We start from the raw sequence: 18,066 nt of genomic DNA on the forward strand, positions 1-18,066 counted from the left end.
TTTGCCTAATCCAAGGTCATGAAGGTTTCTTCCTTTATTTTCTTCTAGAAGTGTGATAGTTTTAGGTTTTATGTTTAGGTATGTGATTCATCTTAACATTTATATATGGTGCAAAGTTGGCTCAGGTATTTTTTTAATACGGATATCTAATTATTTCAGCATTGTTTTTTGAAAAGACTATTTTCCCTGAGTTGCCTTTGCATGTCTGTCAAAAATCAGCTCTTTTCTATTCCACTGACCTGTAGATCTTTCTTTATGCCAATACCACACTGTCTAGTTATATAATGTCTTAAAATCAGGTCATCTTAATTGACCTAATTAACCTAATTAATCAGATAATTAATCAGCATTAATCCTCTAAGTTTGACTGTCTTCTTCAAAACAGTTTTTGCTCTTTCTGGTTCTTTGGATTTCCATGTGAACTTTGGAATCAGCTTTTCAATTTCTACAAAACAACAACAAAAAAGACCCTGCTGGAATTCTGATAGGGACAGAGTGAAGCGGAAAGTAGGTAATTAAACAGTTAATCCCGCTCAGGGACTGTAGGGCTTCCCTGGTGGCTCAGACAGTAAAGAGTCCGCCTGCAATGTGGGAGACCTGGGTTCCATCCAGGTAAGATCTCCTGGAGAAGGGAACAGCTACCACCCACTCCAGTATTACTGCCTCGAGAATTTGATGGACAGAGGAGCCTGGTAGGCTACAGTCTACCAGGCTAGATTCGGACATGACTGAGTGACTTTCACTTTTCAGGGGACTGTAAGTAAAGCAAAGAGTATGGGAGACCCCCGAAAGTTAACGATCACTCAAGAAAGCAGGTTTGCTTAACCACAAAACCAAGAAGGCTTGCTTAGCAACAAAACCATGGAGCAGGAGCAATGAGACACACCCTACAGCAATGAGACTACAACAGTGGGGGCGAGAGACCCGCATCCTGCCCAGTGAGCTAATGACTCCTAAGCACCCTTCTGCTTGCACCAAAAATAAAAGTCTAAGAAAAAAGTGACAGTATACTAAAACCTGAAATGACTTACAATTTTTAGCATATGTTACTACCTTTTTGCTCATCTCCACTGTGCCATGACAAGTCCCAGCTTGACCATGTAGCAACAAGAAAAACTCCCCTGCCCAACCTGGAGGAGCTGCTAAGGGAAGCATGATATCTACTCAAGAATGAGGAAGAAGGTGGTCTTTCAACTCCTTCCCACTTCTCCTGTGATTATAAAACTGTAGCCCACTAAGTTCTTGGCACATGCCACCCTCTTGCTGGCCCATCTGTAAGCCTCACAAGCATCCTATTCTCATAAATCACTTCTTACCTATCACTTTGCCTCTCACTGGATTCTTTCTGTGCTGCGACATCAAGGATCAGAGTTCCCTGAAGCCCCCTGAAATGCCACCAAATCATTCAATCTGAGTGATATTGAGTTGAATTTATTAACACATGTCATTTTGAGGAAAACTGGTATCTTAGCAATACTGAGTTTTCCAGCCCATGAACATGGTGTGTCTCTCCATTTATTTAGCTCTTTTTAAATTTTTCTCAGCAGTATTCTGGGATTTCCAGTTTACAGGGCTCCTTACAAACTTTTGTCAGATTTATTCCTAAGTATTTCATAGTTTGATGCTATATAAATGTGGTGCTTTAAAAAATTTTTTCAGTTTCTGATGATTCACTGCTAACACAGAAAAAATGCAAATGATTTTTGTATACCGATCTTGCAACCTGCAACTTTACTAGAGCCACTTATCAGTTCTGGTAGCTTTTTCAAAGACTCCATCTGATTTTGTAATACACAGATGAGCACGTCTGTGAATAGACAATTTTACTTCTTCCTTTCCAATGTGGATGCCTTTATTTTATTTTTCCTTGCCTGAGTGCACTGGCTAGAACCTCTAGTACAATGATGAACAGAAATGATGAGAACAGACATTCCTTCCTGTCTTGCTCCTGAAATCAAGGGGAAAGTATTCAGTCTCTTACAATTAAGCATATTAGCTGTAGTTTTACATAGATCCCCTTTATTGGGTTAAGGAAGTTCCCTTCCTTTCCTATTTATTTGTTGAGGGTTTTTTTTTTTTATCAGAATAGACTTGAGATTTTTCAACTCTGTGCAGACAGTTGTTGATTCCTCTCTCCTGCTCTAAGCCCTGAGATCCTGTTTATCTTGCTTACACCCTGCTCAGGAGGATCTCATTGGTTTTCTGTAAGAGACTCCTCTTCATCATGCCAGGGTAGATAACTGGATTTTGTCAAATGCTTCTTCTGAACCTACTGAGATGATCTTACGGTTTTGCTTTTTTAGTTTGCTAATATGGTGAATTACTACACTGACTGATTTCCAAATGCTTACCCCTTGCATTCTTGGGGTAAACCCTACTTGGTCATTTTATATCATCCTTTTTATATATTGCTGAATGAAACTGGCAAAAATTGTGTTTAGAATTTTAACACCTACAGGGATTTCCCTGGTGGTCTAGTTAAGAATCCGCCTGCCAAGTCAGGGGACATGGGTTCGATCCCTGGTCTGGGAACTAAGATCCCACAAGCCTCAGGGCAACTAAGCCACAACTACTGAGCCCATGCACAACTACTGAAGCCCACGTGCCCATGCTCCACAACAAGAGAAGCCATGGCAACGAGAAACCCATGGACCACAAGTAGCAAAAGCCCACATACAGCAACAAAGACCCAGTATGGCCAAAAATTAATAGATAAAAAGAATTTTAGCATCTACATTCAGAAGGGATCTTGGTCTTTAGTTTTCTCTCCTTGCAGTATCTGTCTGGTTTTAGTATCAGGATAATGCAACTCTTATAGAATGACTTGGGAAGTGTTCTCTTCAAGTTTCTGGAGGAGCTAAGGTAGAACTGGTATTACTTCTTCCCTGAATGTCTGATAGAATTTACCAGGGAAGCCATCTGGGCCTGGAACAGGCACTATTCCCAGCCCCATGTGAAAATCCCACACTGCTTCCCTAATGCTTTTTCTCAAGTGTTTCTTAGCTTCAGGGAGTTCCCTTGCTGATCAGTTCCCAGCTCAACCCTTGACAGGAGTGGAGAGGTACTCTACAGATTTCTGCTCTTCTCTCTGTGCACCTCTCTTCTCCAGGACCCTGTCCTGCAAACCCTAGCTGCTTTCGTCTCCTGAACTCTCAGCTCCATCTCCTCAGCTCAGAGAGTCTGTCTGGCTCTGCCTGGCTCCCCCCGCACCATGGCCTGAAGACGCTCTCACGGCAGTGAGTGGAGGCAACTGTCGTGCTCACCCCCCTCTTCCCTGTGGTGTAAGAAGATCCTTGGTCACTGTTCCTGGTTCCTGGTACACAGTTCCTAAAACACTTGGAATTTCCCGAGTGACAAGGTGACAGGCAGGTCTTCTGTTCTGATGAGATGACTCTTGGCAGGTCCCTAACTAACTTCAGGATGAGGGCCGCTTGCAGAAAGAACAAGCCTTGATTTGATGCTTGGAACTTTCAGCCTCATCCCACAAATCTGGGGAGCAGAAATTGAGCTAATCACCATCAGCCAATGATTTGATCAATCACACCTATGTGATTAAAACTGCACTAAAAAATCCCTAAATGTTGAGATCTGGAGAGCTTCTCTGAGGTGAACACATCAAGGCCCGAGGAGGGTGGAGCACCCAGAGAGGGCGTGGAGGTTCTAAACCACCCCCGCCTGCCAGAGCCTGGCTTTGCGTCTTATCTGCACAACTATTCTTGAGTTGTATCCTTTACAATAAACTTAGAAAGCTTCCCCAATGGTGCAGTGGGTAAAGAATCCACCTGCAGCGCAGGAGACACAGGAGATGTGGGTTCAGTCTCTAGACTGGGAAGATCCCCTGGAGAAGGAAATGGCAACCCACTCCAGTATTCTTGTCTGCAGAATCCCATGGACAGAGGAGCCTAGTGGGCTACAGTCCCTGGGGATACAAACAGTCAGACAAATAATAAACCAGCAAAGGCAAGTAACATGTTTTTTTAAGTTTTAAGACCCATTCCACCAAGGTATTGAACCTGAGGAGGGTGTCATAGGAACCCTTGATTTACAGTCGGTCAGTCAGAAGAATGGGTGGCCCAGGACTTGCAACTGGCACAGGAAGTAGGTGCAATCTCACAGGACTAAGTCCCTCCCTCACTGGTGGGATCTGACACCTAACTCCAGATACATAGGGTCAGAACTGAACTGAGTTCTTGGACACCTGGGTGGTATGTAGAGAACTGGGAAGGTAGTGTTGGGCGGGGGGGGGGGACAACAATGAATATTTAGTGTCAAGATGGAAAAACCCCTCATTGCTTACCTCTCAAGAGATCACTGTCCTTCACTGACTAAAGTTCAGGGTTGCAAGGATTTTGTCCATTTTTCAATTGTTTCAGTCAGGAAAGTAAAGAGTCCCTGTTGCTCTAACCTGGTCAAAAGGGGAAATCCTCCAGCACACGTCTTCACCCGCACTCCACAGGCCTCCTGTACCCACGCCCATCAAGGGGGCTTACACTGGACTTGTCTGATTGTGTGTACATGACTCACAAAACCCAGAGTAAAGTTTATCTCTGTGTCATCAGCCCTTGCCCAGAGGCCCGGCCCACCAGGGAGTCTCAGGAAGTGTTGCCGGATGGCCACATGCTTGCACACAAGCCCTGGGCCAAAATCGAAGGTGCTCCAGTGCCAGGAAGAAAGGCCAAGGCTTCATACCAGGATGTCAAAAAAAAAAAATTCTTTCCTAGCCAAGAGATGTGGGGAATTGGTCTTCCCGCAATGACAGTAACAGGGGAGCCCAAATTAGGAAGCATTTTGATAAAAGGGACAAACGCTGCGGGCAACAGCAAGGAGAAGAACTTGCAGTTTCAACAGCTTCGTTGCTTCATCTTCTCTGAGGCCCTGAGCACTTTTCTCGTTGGCAAATGGGGAATTTCCTAGGAATCTCTTCAAACGATAGGAGATTAATAATCTTAGTCTTCTAAGCTTTTACTTAATTTTAGATGATTTCTTTTTATCATCCCTTGGGGATATTAATCTCTCAAATAACACTGACACTTAAAAACAAGCTTTTCTCTCTCACTCTCCTTTTTTTTAATGAAGGATGGGAGAAAACATCTACAGTTCTATCCTGACTATCCTAGCCATAACCAGATCTTGATGAACAGAAACGGTACATGAGATGTGAGGAATAAATCAATTCCTAGACACATTTTACAGGACTTTCCTAAATTAGGTCATGACAACTTTAAAGGTCAGATAAAGGCAAAAACACTTTCATTCTTAGTACTGAGGCATCATACAGCTCCTTACAGTCAGCTCTGAAACTTCCCCATCAACAATAAAGCTCAAGGCCAGAGCTTAGGTAAGAAACTAAAAGAGAGAAGGAACTGTCATGTAAGTAAGATTAAGAAAAACATGACTCTGCCTATCGCTGGAGGACACTGATGGCCAGGGTTAAAGTCCTGCTGTATTTTTTAAAGAGCAAGAGAAGGCAGCTTGACAGGTGTAATATTCCATTTCTATAAAGGAAAAGTGAAAAGTGAAAGTATGAGTCACTCAGTCATCTCTTTGCAACCCCGTGGACTGCAGCTGGCCAGGCTCCCCTGCCCATGGGATTTTCCAGGCAAGAATATTGGAGAAGGTTGAGGCTCTCACCAAAGACCCCGACCCACCACAGTACAGGCAATCAGAGCAGATATATTTTCACCAGGAGGAAAGTCTCAAGCACAGCAATAACTATGTCACTGTCTTGCTTCAAATCCTTCCAGAAGGTCTGCAATGTCCACAGAGTTAAAAAACAAAAACAAACAAACAAGCCAGCCCATGACTATGGAGTACAATTATGGGCTCTTCATAACCTGTAAACCTACACACCACAAGAACACGTTCTCTTCCCACAGAGCATATGTTCTTGTCCAAAGTTTCCCAAGGTTCATATGTCAATTAAGTCTGGACACAAAGGATCGAGGGGAGTTTAAAGGGATTCCTTATTGAGGGCCCCGCCAAGCTTTTGACTTGTTGCCATGCACCATCCAGCTCTCAGAATTTCCCATGAACACATCAGCGGGCCAGCCACTTCAAACCTGCCTCCTCTCTAAACGCCACCCTCTTCTGTCCGCCTCCTCCTGCACATCAGGAAGGACACTGCTCTGTACTTGCCGTCTCCCCTTACTGCTCTTCCCCGCTCAGCTCCTGGGGACCTGGCTTCTGCCTCCGTCACATCACAGACTCCAGTTCTCTAACGAGGCAGCTGGTCTCAGGTCCCTTGACCAGTGTCCCCAGTGCCCCGCTCATACCTTACCCCAGCCCTCTTGGCTTAGCTCACTACTTCTTTTGAAAATTAAAAATACCAAAAGGGGGCCTTCCCTCGTGGTCCAGTGGTTAAGAATCTGCCTTGCAATGCAGGAATGGAGGAGGGGGCATGGGTTCAATCCGTGTTCACAGAACTAAGATCCCACAAGCCGCAGAGCAACTACGCCTGAATGTTGCAACTATGCCTGAATGTTGCAACTACTGAGTTCACACACTGTAACTAGAGTCCGCGCATCGCAATGAAAGATCCTGCATGACACAAGGAAGCGCCTTCATGCCACAACTAAGGTCTGATACAGCCAAAAAAACTCACAAAACTACAGAAAGACAAAAACATACAATAAAAAAACACTTATTCCTGTTAATCAAGACAACGACTACACTATCCTAATAATGTCACATTTACTTCAAGTCTTTTTCTTTTTCAAAGAACAAAATAGACAATGAGGTGTCCATTGATTTCTAATGACAAAATGATCCCCCTCCTCCTCTCCCCAAAGACAAGCACCGCACAGCGTACCCCATATCCTTTGAGTCCACTTTTAGATTTCTACACGCAGACGTATGTATTCATGAACAGTAAAGATTGTTACGTTTTACAAAATACTTAGCACAATGACATTGTACAATAAGTATAATTTACCAACTTTTTCACTCAATGAGATCTACCCACACTGACATTCCGCTGAGTAAGATCTACGGATGTGGATTTCACTGATCTGTCCAAATGGATCCTCTTGCTTCTCCTGAGCCCTCCAGTTACTGAAACCAGGTCCTGTCTCTAAGTGCTCCACGTGTGTTATCTTCGCTTCTCCCAATAACCCACTAAGACGACGCTCCCAATGCCCACAGCTGGCACAAGGCAGGGATGAGCTTTACCAGCTGGGCCAAGTCTAAGGCTGTGCCCTTCACTGCTGTGCGAAGCTGCCCTCTTACGTCAATAGCCAAGGGAGCACCTTCCATGCCAGGTGTTTAGCTCGTATCATGTCTCTTAAGCCTTTGAGCCACCCCAGGTGCCAAGTACAAATAAAAATCCTCATTTTAGAAGTGAAGAAACTCGGACTAGAGAAGGCGCTAGAGCTTTAGTGTGAACCATAACTATCCAGCCATCAGAGTCCAGATTCTTAGCCACTGGGCTAAGCGTCACATTTACTTTTTAAAAAAAATCAAGAGTTGAAGATAAGCAAGATGGGCTGGTGTGAGACAGTGACAGACCTGAATGCCCAGGTCAGGAGCATCGGTGGACTGGGTGCGCAGCGTCAGCCCAGCATCACTAGCCCCCGATCGTACGGCCGCAGAGCAGCCTGGGGGCAGGGCAGGGTACTCACAGTCATGGACCTTATAGCAGTGCTTCTGCAAGCGCTTGACGTCGCACTCTTCCAGCACACCGTGAGTCATCAGCAGCTGCAGAAATCGCCGGTGGACATCGGTCATGATGCCCGTTCTCCTCGTGTTGCCCTGCATGGATGGAGGAACTAAAAAAGGAAGCAAAGGAAATCCAGTCACGTCCGAGCACACCAGAAGCGATGCTCCATGCTGTGTTCCAGTCTACAAGTTTGTGACAGTTTCTAGAATCAAGTTCATCATGCTGATTAGTACAAAAATGAAAAGGACACAAGTCAGGGACAAGGCACATCAGCACTGTGCAGAGGTAAGAAGCTTGAGCTTCCCTGGTGACTCAGTGGTAAAGAACCTGCCTGCCAATGCAGGAGACGTGGGTTCAATCCCTGGATTGGGAAGATCCCCTGGAGGAGGAAATGGAACCCACCTCCAGTGTTTTTGCCTGGGAAATCCCATGGACAGAGGAGCCTCACAGGCTACTGTCTATAGGGTCACAAAAGAGTCAGACACAACTTAGCAACTAAACAACAACAACTGGTGAAAATAACAGACTCTGGAAGCAGCCAGAACGCCAGGTTTCACAGGTTGCTCCACCACACGGGTGCGTGAAATAGGGAAATGGACCCTCTACGCGCTTCAGTTTCTGATCTGTTAAGTGAAAAGGACAAAAACATCCTCCTTAGAATTACTATGAGGAAAAACGAACAAAGAACATAACAGCCTGTGACAACTATAAATGGAGTATAACCTTTAAAAATTGTGAATCACTCTGTTGTACCCCTGAAACTTAAAATATTGTGTAACAACTATACCTCAATTAAAAAAAATACATATAGGAGCCTGGGGGTAACAGTCTAAATGCTTGTTAAAAAAAAAAAAAAAGTTAGCTATTTTTACTAGTAGACAATTCTGAGTCTGAAAGTTGGCTCAACCTCCCACCAGGTCTATGGTTTGGGATAAATTTAGCTGAGGTCCCTTTTCTCACTATAAAATTAGAATAACATTCACTGCTTAGAGAGATGAGAGGAAACAATAAGAGCTGGTTTCCCTCTCCTCTCCCACACCACTGATAAAACAACTGTTGTGCTAGGACTGCAGGGTGTTTTGAAAATCTCCTTGCTCTCTACTAAAACGCTATCTTTCCACAAACCACAAAGATCAGAGCTGATAAAAGGAGCCTTGATTTTAAAAAAAGCACAAGTCTGATCTAAAGGCCTGCTCCTGCCACAGAGAGGTGGTGCGGTGCAGGGGTAAGACCTGGGGTTTAGAACTAGACAAAGGGCTCCGAGACCAGTGCGTGCCAGACTCGCCTGATCTTAAGAATCACCCAACTCGTGTATTACAAATGCAGATCTCCAGGTCTTTTCTGGAAGTTCTGACTGCACAGGGGCTTGGAATCCTGAGGTTTTAACATCCACTTCCCATGATGCCATGATCTCATCAGAAAGTCACTATTACCTTAGAGAAATATAACACAGAATAAACACAGGTTTAGCTAATATGCTTAACCTCAGTCTTTTCATCTATAAAATGGGGATAATACTATCTTTAACACATACGATGAAGTTTAAATGAAATATGACTACCAAGGGTTTGTCAAGAACTAGCACCAGGAGATATGCAAAAAGGTTACTATTCTTTCTAAAGGCATCATTGGCTGAGCCTCAGAACTAGGAAGACACACTATCTCACGACCAGCCCCTCTGCCTGCCTGCTAGCTACCCTCGAGTATATCTCACCAGCATCTCAATCTCAACCAATCCTAAACTGGACCCACCTTTTCCTTCCTCAACCCTTTTCCTCCCTGCAGTCCTCCTCCTTCCAGAATCACTGGTTCGGGTGTTACAGTCCACGCAGATATTCAGACACCACAGACCTGATCTTCAGACTCTGACCCTTCTCTTCTCTGGGGTTGACTCAGCTCCAGCCAGTGCTCAAGTCCAGCCAAGTGTATTTCCTAACATTAGGATAGGATATCTCATTCATTCATTCTATTTTTAGGTACTGTGTGTGCATGCTCAGTTGCTCAGCCATGTCTGACTCTTTGCAACCCCATGGACAGTAGCACATCAGGCTCCTCTGTCCACGAGATCTCCCAGGCAAAATACTGGAGTGGGTTACCATTTCCTACTCCAGGGGATCTTTCCAACCAGGGATTGAACTCACGTCTCCTGCACTGACAGGTGGATTCTTTACCACTGAGCCACCTGGGAAGTCCGTTTTAGTACTGAGTACACCCTTAATTGTCAGTGGTTGTTCCAGGGACAAGAACAGAATATTCTGTGGACTTTTATCCTAGAGACTATGGAAACTCAGGTTCTCCAAATTAAGGGTCTTTAAATAGATGATGCAGCCAGGCTGTTAGATCAAAAACTTGCCAAATTGAATAATGAATAAAACCTAGCTATATGACATAGAAGTTACTTCTAAAACATAAGAATGCCAAAAAATTTACAGTAAAAGGATAGGAAAATACACACTCTGCCAACTAACCAATATTAATATGACACAAAATAGACTTTAGGGCAGAAATTATTACTAGAGATAAAGATGGTCCCCGTAAAATGATACAAAGGTTCAGTTCCAAAGAAGCTCTAACAATTTTAAATGTTTAAGCACCTAGTAACAGAGCCTCCAAACAGTTAAGGCAGAAATAATCAGACCTACAAAAATAAACACGTAAATCCATAACTATAGTGGAAGATTTTAACATAGCCCTCTCAATCACTGATAAAATGAATAAAAAGAATCTGTAAGTTTATAGAAAAGACTTGTAAAACGCAGCAAAAAGCTTAATCCAATGGACATGCATAAAACACTGCACCCAACAGCAACAGAATACAGAATCTTTAAGCATACTCAGAATAATTTTGCAAACTGCCACATATGGGCCAGAAAGCAAGTCTCAGCAAACTGTAAAGGACTGGTCTCATTCAGAGTATGTTCTCTGACAGCAGTGCAATACAGGTGGAAACCAGAAACGAAAACTAGAAAAGTTGTTTAGAATTTAAGAAACATACTCCTAAATAAGCCATTATTAAAGAGGAATTATTAATGGAAATTAGAAAATATTTTGAACTGAAAATAACAAAACATTACACACAGAAACCAGCAGAAGGAAACTAAAACAGAAGAAAGAAATTAATAGCCTTAAATTTTTATATATACTTGAGGAGGGAGGGCATGAAAATTAGTGAGTTAGACACCCATATCAAGAAGCTATAAAAATAATAACAGCAAATTAAATACAAAGAAAGTTAAAGAACGAAAAAACCAAAGACCAGAAATTAATGAAATAGAAAATAAGTACATATCTGAAAAGGTCAACAGAACTAAAATTAATTCTTTGAAAAAAATAATTAAGTGACAAATCTCTGACAAGATTTTTCAAGAAGAGAGATAAAATTTATAAATAAATAACATTTGGAATGAAAAAGGGAAACCAAATGCAGACACAAACGTTTTAAAAAGATATTATAGACAAACTAAAATAACCTGAATTTTAAATGTGTATACAGTCATAGGAACTCATTCAAAACTAAAGATTATTTTAAAACATAAACAATTTTATAACCATTATAGACATTTTATGGGAAATTTATCTTCCCACAAAGAAAACTTCAGGTCCCAATGGATTTATCAAGAAGTTCTACCAAGTATTCTAGAAACAAATAATTTCAAATGTTACACAAACTATCACAGAGCCGGAAAAAGAGCAAGCTGTCCCCAAAGCATCTGATAAGGCCAACATAAGTTGGGCACGGAAACCTACCAAAGACGTCAAAAGAAAGTAACATGAAAAGTTCAATATTTTTCATGAGCACAGATGCAGTAGGCCTAAAGAAAAAAATTAACAAACCGAATCCAGCAACGCAAAAAGAATGATAGGTTGTGATCAAGCAAGGGTTTAACACTGAAAGTCAATCAAATGGCATCTGTCAATAATATCTCAGTAAAGCTGGAGGGGTCAGGGGACAAAATCAATGTGAGCGACCTGGATTGGGAAGATCCCCCAGAAAAGGAAATGGCAACCCACTCCAGTACTCCTGCCTGGGAAATCCCATAGAGAGAGGAGCCTGGCAGTTCATGGGGTCGCAAAAGAGCTGGACATGACCTAGCAACTGAACATCAACAATCATATTAGTAGAATAAAGAAGAAAAAGCACAAAATCACATAATAGCTGATAAAATTCAACATTCATTCATATAGAAACTCTTTTAACAGACTTGGCATAAAAGGAAACTTCCTTTACTAAATGACATCTACAAAAACCACAGCACACAGAACACTTAAGGATGAAAAGTTAAAAGCAGTTACTTTAAAATTCAAAGTGATCCAATGTAACTGAATCAAAACAATTCCAATCAAAATCCTAACAGGCTTGGTGGGCATGATTGTGTGTGATTTGACAAGATGATTCTAAAATGTATATGGAAAATGTAAACACAAAACAGCAAAGACATTCCTGGAGGACTTGTCATACCAGGTCCCAAGACTTAATATACAGCTAGAGTAATGAATACAGTGTGATAATAATAATAAAGTTGTGGTAATAGTACAGAAATGGACAAACAAGGCCAATGGAATAGAACAGACAACTAAGGAATAGAAAAGGGTATATATATGGATACTTGGCATGCTGCAGAAATGGAACTTCAGGGAAAAGCACTTTTCAATGAAAGGTGCCAGGACAGCCCATTATACATACATGAACAAAATAAAAATAAAATTAGACACTTATTTCACAGTATCCACAAAAATCAATTCTTGAGGGTTAAGATCATAAGAAAGGAACATTATAAAACTTTTAGACAACACAGGAGTTTGTCTTTAGGACCCAAAGGTAGGAAAGAACTTCTTTAAAAGATATGAAAAAAACAAACCATACAATACACTGATAAATCGACTTTGTTAAAATTAAGAACTTTGCTCACCAAAAACAGAAAGCACGGGAGTCAGAAACAGAAGACAAGCTCAAACTAGAAGATACTTGAAACACATTTAAACCACAAAAGATCCATAATGAGATTAAAAAAAAAAAAAAAACTCCTACAAATCAGTAAGAGGAAGACAACTGGAAGAACGAACATGGAGAATTTTATGAAGACAATGCACAAGTGATTAATAAATTAAGATAAGAAACGTTCAATCTCGCACCAGGCAAATAAGTGTTAAACCACAGTGACTAATGTCTTATCCATCACCAGACGGGCATACATTCTTAAAAATGGTTGAGGCTGAAACTTGCATCAACTGCTGGTAGAGTATAAGCCCTTCTAATTACTTCAGATGTTTATTTGATAACATTAGCAAATCTGATATCCCCACAAAACCACTCTTAGGTATATGCCTTACAGAAATTTTCACATTTACCTCAGGAAGTACGTTTATAAACTTCCTAAAGTAAAAATAGCATGCTGTAATAGCAAAAATCTGGCAACAGTTTCAACTCAAGAATATCTACATAAAGGCATTTATAAACATACCATGGAATTCAAAGCAGCAATGAAGTAGAGCTACTCATGGCAATATGGATGCATCTCTTAGACGTAACATTATGTGTAAGAATCAACTCACAAAATATATATCTGGATCCCATTTATATAGAATCTAAAAACTAGCAAATCTGTGCATTGCATTAATGAGATAATACTAAAAACTACAAAGAAGAACAAGGGAATGATAACACAATATTCAGGGCAGTGGATATCTTCCGGGAGGGAAGAAAAGAATTCAATGTAGGCTTTGAGAAAATGATAATGTTCTATTTCTTAACTAGGTGGTGGATGGTCATTGTACTTTTGTTCTTCAAACTTATAGTTGTGTGTTACTATCTTAATTAAAAAAAGGCTTGTTTGTGCATTGAAGTCAGTTGCCTCTATGAAGGGGGCAGGGGTTAACCATGGATATGTATTACCTACCCAAGTAATTTATAAATAGAAAAGTTTGTGGAATAAGAAAATCTCAAACATAACCATCTGTGCCAAGTGCCAGACACAGTATAAACGCTTCACGTGCAGTCTCATTTCATCCTTGTCAGAATCTTATGAAGAAAGCATGATCCTATTTTACAGATGAGGAACCTGAGGCTGAGAGGGTAGAAGGCAACAGAATTAGTAATGGAGACAGGGAGTGACCATACAAAAGCAGAGTTAGGAATTCTGACACCCTCGGTTCAAATATTCAAGAAATATGAGTGAACAATAAAATTATCATCCAGGTCCCTTCTCTGCAATTCTCAAATCGAACACACTCTCAAAACCAACTCTTTTCAGTTTGAAAACCTGATCTAACCTAAGGTGAGGTTATTTAGGGTTGTTGCTTACCCCCTATATATATGTGTACATACGCATATATTTAGCTGTGAAAAAAGTATCTGATTACAAGACACTGCTCAAGACCCTGCTGAAGATATGACAGGACCTACAATGCATGTACATTACCTTTGGAAAACTCGAGAAATTTTGGCATTCTGAACACATGTAGCCTCAGGGCTCTGAAATAAGGAGCTGCGCACTTGTACAAGGTAATAAGTTCTGTACCCAAAATAGTAGGGAAGCACAGAGGCTGTCAACACCGAAAGCATGGTCAGTGGAAGGCCGTACTTATTCAGATTAGTCAATTTTGTATTTCGCTTTTACAACTAATATTCTGATTTAAAGTATTTCCTCACCTAATACTACGACTTTAAAACGTCTGTCTCCGTGTAAGGGCCTAGCTTCCAGCCTGCCCCTCTCGGGGCCTCAGTTTCCCCACCAGGAACTGAGAAGCCCCAGGCCCCCGGACCCCGGCGACACACTGTGCCACACCACGGGACCGACCCCGGGGCCTGACCGCACCTGCTGCCCGCCCCTCGCCTTTCGAGGCCGCCGTTTTCTTTTCCCTTCAGCCTCCCGCCCGGACGCCCAGATTACCCACCACAGCGCCCAAGCGCAGTCCACACAGAAGACGACGAAGGCAGAAAGGAGGGTTCGGCCCCTCCTTCTAGGCGGGGCGAACGCGTATGTGGCTCTCCCATTGGTTGCCATCGCAGATCTAGCCCTCCCATAGGGTGACGCACTTCCGTTCTGCAGCCCGCGCTGTTGCCATGGTGCCGCGGGATCTGTCAATTAGGTCCGGAGTTAGAGCATCCCAAGCGACTCTCTGTACCTTATGGGAAAGGGCTTCCTCTTCTCGTCCTCCGCCTTCCACCTCACAGTGGCACCCCGCGGCCCAAGAAGAGGAAGGAAAAGAGTGCTGTGTGCCCTACGTAGTGGGTTCGATTCCACGGGCACAGCTTAATGCTCTGTCCTGGGGCAGTTTCCCATCTTTAGAACAGATAGTGTTTGCCCCATGGTCAAGAACGAGGCCTCTGTTGTCAAATAGCCTAAACTAGAATCCTGGCTTTGCCACGTACTGGTTGCCGAATCTTGTGCAAGTCACTGAGCTGCACTGAGCCTCAGTTTCTTATTCTGTCAAATGGGGATAATAATAGTACCAATGAAACTGTGTTTGTGAGGTTTAAAAGCGATAATGGCACACTGCTACTGCTACTGCTAAGTCACTTCAGTCGTGTCCGACTCTGTGCGACCCCATAGACGGCAGCCCACCAGGCACCCCAGTCCCTGGAATTCTCCAGGCAGGAACACTGGAGTGGGTTGCCATTTCCCTCTCCAGTGCATGAAAGTGAAAGTGAAGTCGCTCAGTCGTGTCCGACTCTTCGCGACCCCATGGACTGCAGCCTACCAGGCTCCTCCGCCCATGGGATTTCCCAGGCAAGAGTACTGGAGTGGGGTGCCATTGCCTTCTCCGATAATGACGCACGGAAGTGATTAAATGTTAACTACTGTCTTACCTGGGGATTGTTGTGAGAAGTAAATGACGTTATTAACAGAGGTGAAAGGACTGTTTTGCATCTCCTGGACACTCATATTTACAAATATTTGTATTCCTGTCCCTGGTCTCAGTGCTAGCCGTGCAGTCTAGTAGGGGCAACAGGTAACTAATGACAGACCAGTAGAAAGTACAAGTGTCTATCCCTGTGATGATAGCTTCAAGTCACTTCTTGAGGGGTTTCCACTCCTGTGATCTTGGACAACTTCTCAGTTTCTCTGGACTTCAGTTCCCTCATCTACAAGGGGAGGAAAGCAGTAAAGTATAGTGGTTAAAAGCTTGAGCTCCAGAGCTGGGCCATCTGGATTTGAAACCTGCTTAAAACCTCTTGAGACCCAGGGCAAAGTACCTGGGTACTTTGCTCTCCACCTCAGTTTGCTCCTTCTATAAAGCAGGATAATAATAGCACTTTGTTGATAGGGTTGTTGTGAAGACTGAATGAGTTAATAATGCAAACCACTTACAAGAGTGTCTGGCACAGAGTAAACCCTCAGTAAATGTGAATTTTCATTACTAATAAAGCATACCTTATAAATTGCCTTAGGGGCAGTCGAATAAGAAAAGAACAACCCTCATGAGAACATCTAAGCTTTATTTACTCTGCAAAGTTTTTGGCAAAGTTTCAGCTCATCATCCATATTTAAAGTAGAAGCATTTCAGTTAAAACTCTGAGGTATCTGACAGCTCGTGAAAAGTGGGGCAATGTGATGACAATCAGCCTGCACTTTCCCACGGCAGTGTTTGTGCAGAGCTTGGTAGAGACTACACCCGTTTGTAATGAATCGTGTGCTTCCTGGTGTGTGGAGAAATAAAAACTGAGGACCAGGAGTAGAAAACGCTGGGGATGTTTCAAGATCAAAGGGCCAAGAAAGGAGATAGAAAGAGAAGAAAAAGACAATGGTGTCGGGGCAAATAGGTAGGAGAGAGTTTTGAGAAGTAGGGCATAGTCAGTATCATCAGCATTCTGGAGAGATCAGGAAAGATGTGACACTAATTTAAAGTCAGAGGGCCAATAAGAGCCCATAGAGAGGGGAGGAAGCTTGTTGGCCTCCAAGAGAAGTGGATGCATGGAAGCTGAAGTGGGGGTTGCTGACTACTTTTAGGAAAGATGGTTTAGGAAGAGGAGATGCAGGAGCAGAGGGAATAAAATAGAACAAAAACAGGGGAGACAGGAGAGGATGGGGTCAAGGACACAGAAAGGATTACTTTTACCCTAGACAGGAAGAGAGACACTCTGAAACAGGAAGAAAGGAGGTGAAATGACTTGACAAAGGCTCACCCCTGATGTTTTCTATTTTCTCCAAAAATTAGCAAACTGTCATTCTGCTGAGTAAAGAAGCTGGGGAAATGCGAGGGGACTTAAATGGAGTCAAAAGGTTTGCTGAAGAGAATGCAGAAGTGAGGTTTCAGCTAAGGTTGAAACGATAAATGTGTGGAGAGGACTGGTCCTTCCCGCAGTCTCCCATCCCCATGTCAGGAGCCTCAGAACAGAAGCTCGGCATGGATTCATCCTGGGGTGGATCTTGGTTGGGCCTACGCAACTGACTGTGGAAGGCAAAGGAACTGGAGGGCATTGGTGGGAGGGCCTGTGAAGTGATCCACGGTGGTGGGCAGGCAGAGGCAGGGAAGAGGGAAAGGGCTGAGAAACTGACGTGGAGAGTGCCATAACCAGAGGTCTCATGAGGCAGGCTGGTTCAGAAGAAGCAAGCAGAGAGTAAGGATTAGAGTTGATAGGGAGTGACCACCTCTCACTGGGTGACCTTCCTGTCTAAGTGTGACTCCACCCTCAGAAGACAGTCCATTTTCTAGTTGGCTCAATAAGCCTTTGCAGTGCCAGACTTGACTGTCTGCTACAAGACAAGCATCTTTTTGAAAGATGAGCTTCAGAGGTTACGAGTCCCATGTCCGTAAATGTGTTGGACCAAAAGAACATGACTCAAGGTTTGGCTAACGAGGAAGCTGGGGGCAAAATCATAGGCTGGGGCAGTAGGTCTTTAACCTGAGGACCATAGAAGCTATCAGAGGGGAAGTGATGAGGTCAGGTTTGTATTTTAGACAAAGAACGTTGCACATCTGTTCTTTTCAAACACAGTGGCCGCAAAGGAAGCCTCAATAAATTCCAAAGAATCTACCGACTGTATTCACAAACCACAATGAAGTAAAATTAAAAATCAACAACAAAAAGAGAGCCAAAAAGAAACCCATTTGATTCACAGAATATACCTTAAATAGTAACTGCAGTTACTTCTGAGGAGGGAGCCAGGAAGACAAAATGATTTGGTTTTTATCATGTGCATCTATTACTCACATAAAATAAAATTGAAAATCATCAGCATACATTTGAGTTTTATTTCTTAAGCTTGTTTGTTTCATTTCTTATTATATATCATTTTTACTGTAAGATTTTATAAGACATCTTTAAAAGAAAAAAAACATACATTTGGAAACAGAAAAATACACATGAAAAGAAAACCAATACAGAAATTTAAAAATATTTAGAAATAAATGACAATAAAAGCCTGACATAAAACCTGTGAGATCTACCTAGAACAATTAGAGGGGTA

General features: G+C 42.6%; 1 protein-coding gene across 10 annotated transcripts in view; it reads right to left on the reverse strand.

Annotated features, from left to right (window-relative positions):
- The window catches only part of NSMCE1 (NSE1 homolog, SMC5-SMC6 complex component), a 35,264-nt gene extending 20,448 nt beyond the window's left edge, over positions 1–14,816 (reverse strand). For 2 of the 10 annotated variants that reach the window (XM_069570776.1, XM_069570777.1), the window contains exons 1-3: positions 14,304–14,576; positions 14,074–14,197; positions 7,617–7,763 (exon numbers count right to left, since the gene is read on the reverse strand). In XM_069570776.1, coding sequence (XP_069426877.1) covers positions 7,617–7,763; positions 14,074–14,101 — 175 coding nt within the window. In that variant the 5' untranslated portion in view covers positions 14,102–14,197; positions 14,304–14,576. Of the gene's footprint in view, positions 1–7,616; positions 8,278–9,406; positions 9,587–13,551; positions 13,720–14,073; positions 14,198–14,303 lie in introns of those variants that run through there. The other 8 variants (XM_069570779.1, XM_069570784.1, XM_069570775.1 and 5 more) reach the window with 8 other exon arrangements.
- Between the last annotated feature and the right edge of the window lie 3,250 nt (positions 14,817–18,066).

The sequence above is a fragment of the Ovis canadensis genome, chromosome 24, assembly GCF_042477335.2.
Source record: "Ovis canadensis isolate MfBH-ARS-UI-01 breed Bighorn chromosome 24, ARS-UI_OviCan_v2, whole genome shotgun sequence".
Lineage (NCBI taxonomy): Eukaryota > Metazoa > Chordata > Mammalia > Artiodactyla > Bovidae > Ovis > Ovis canadensis.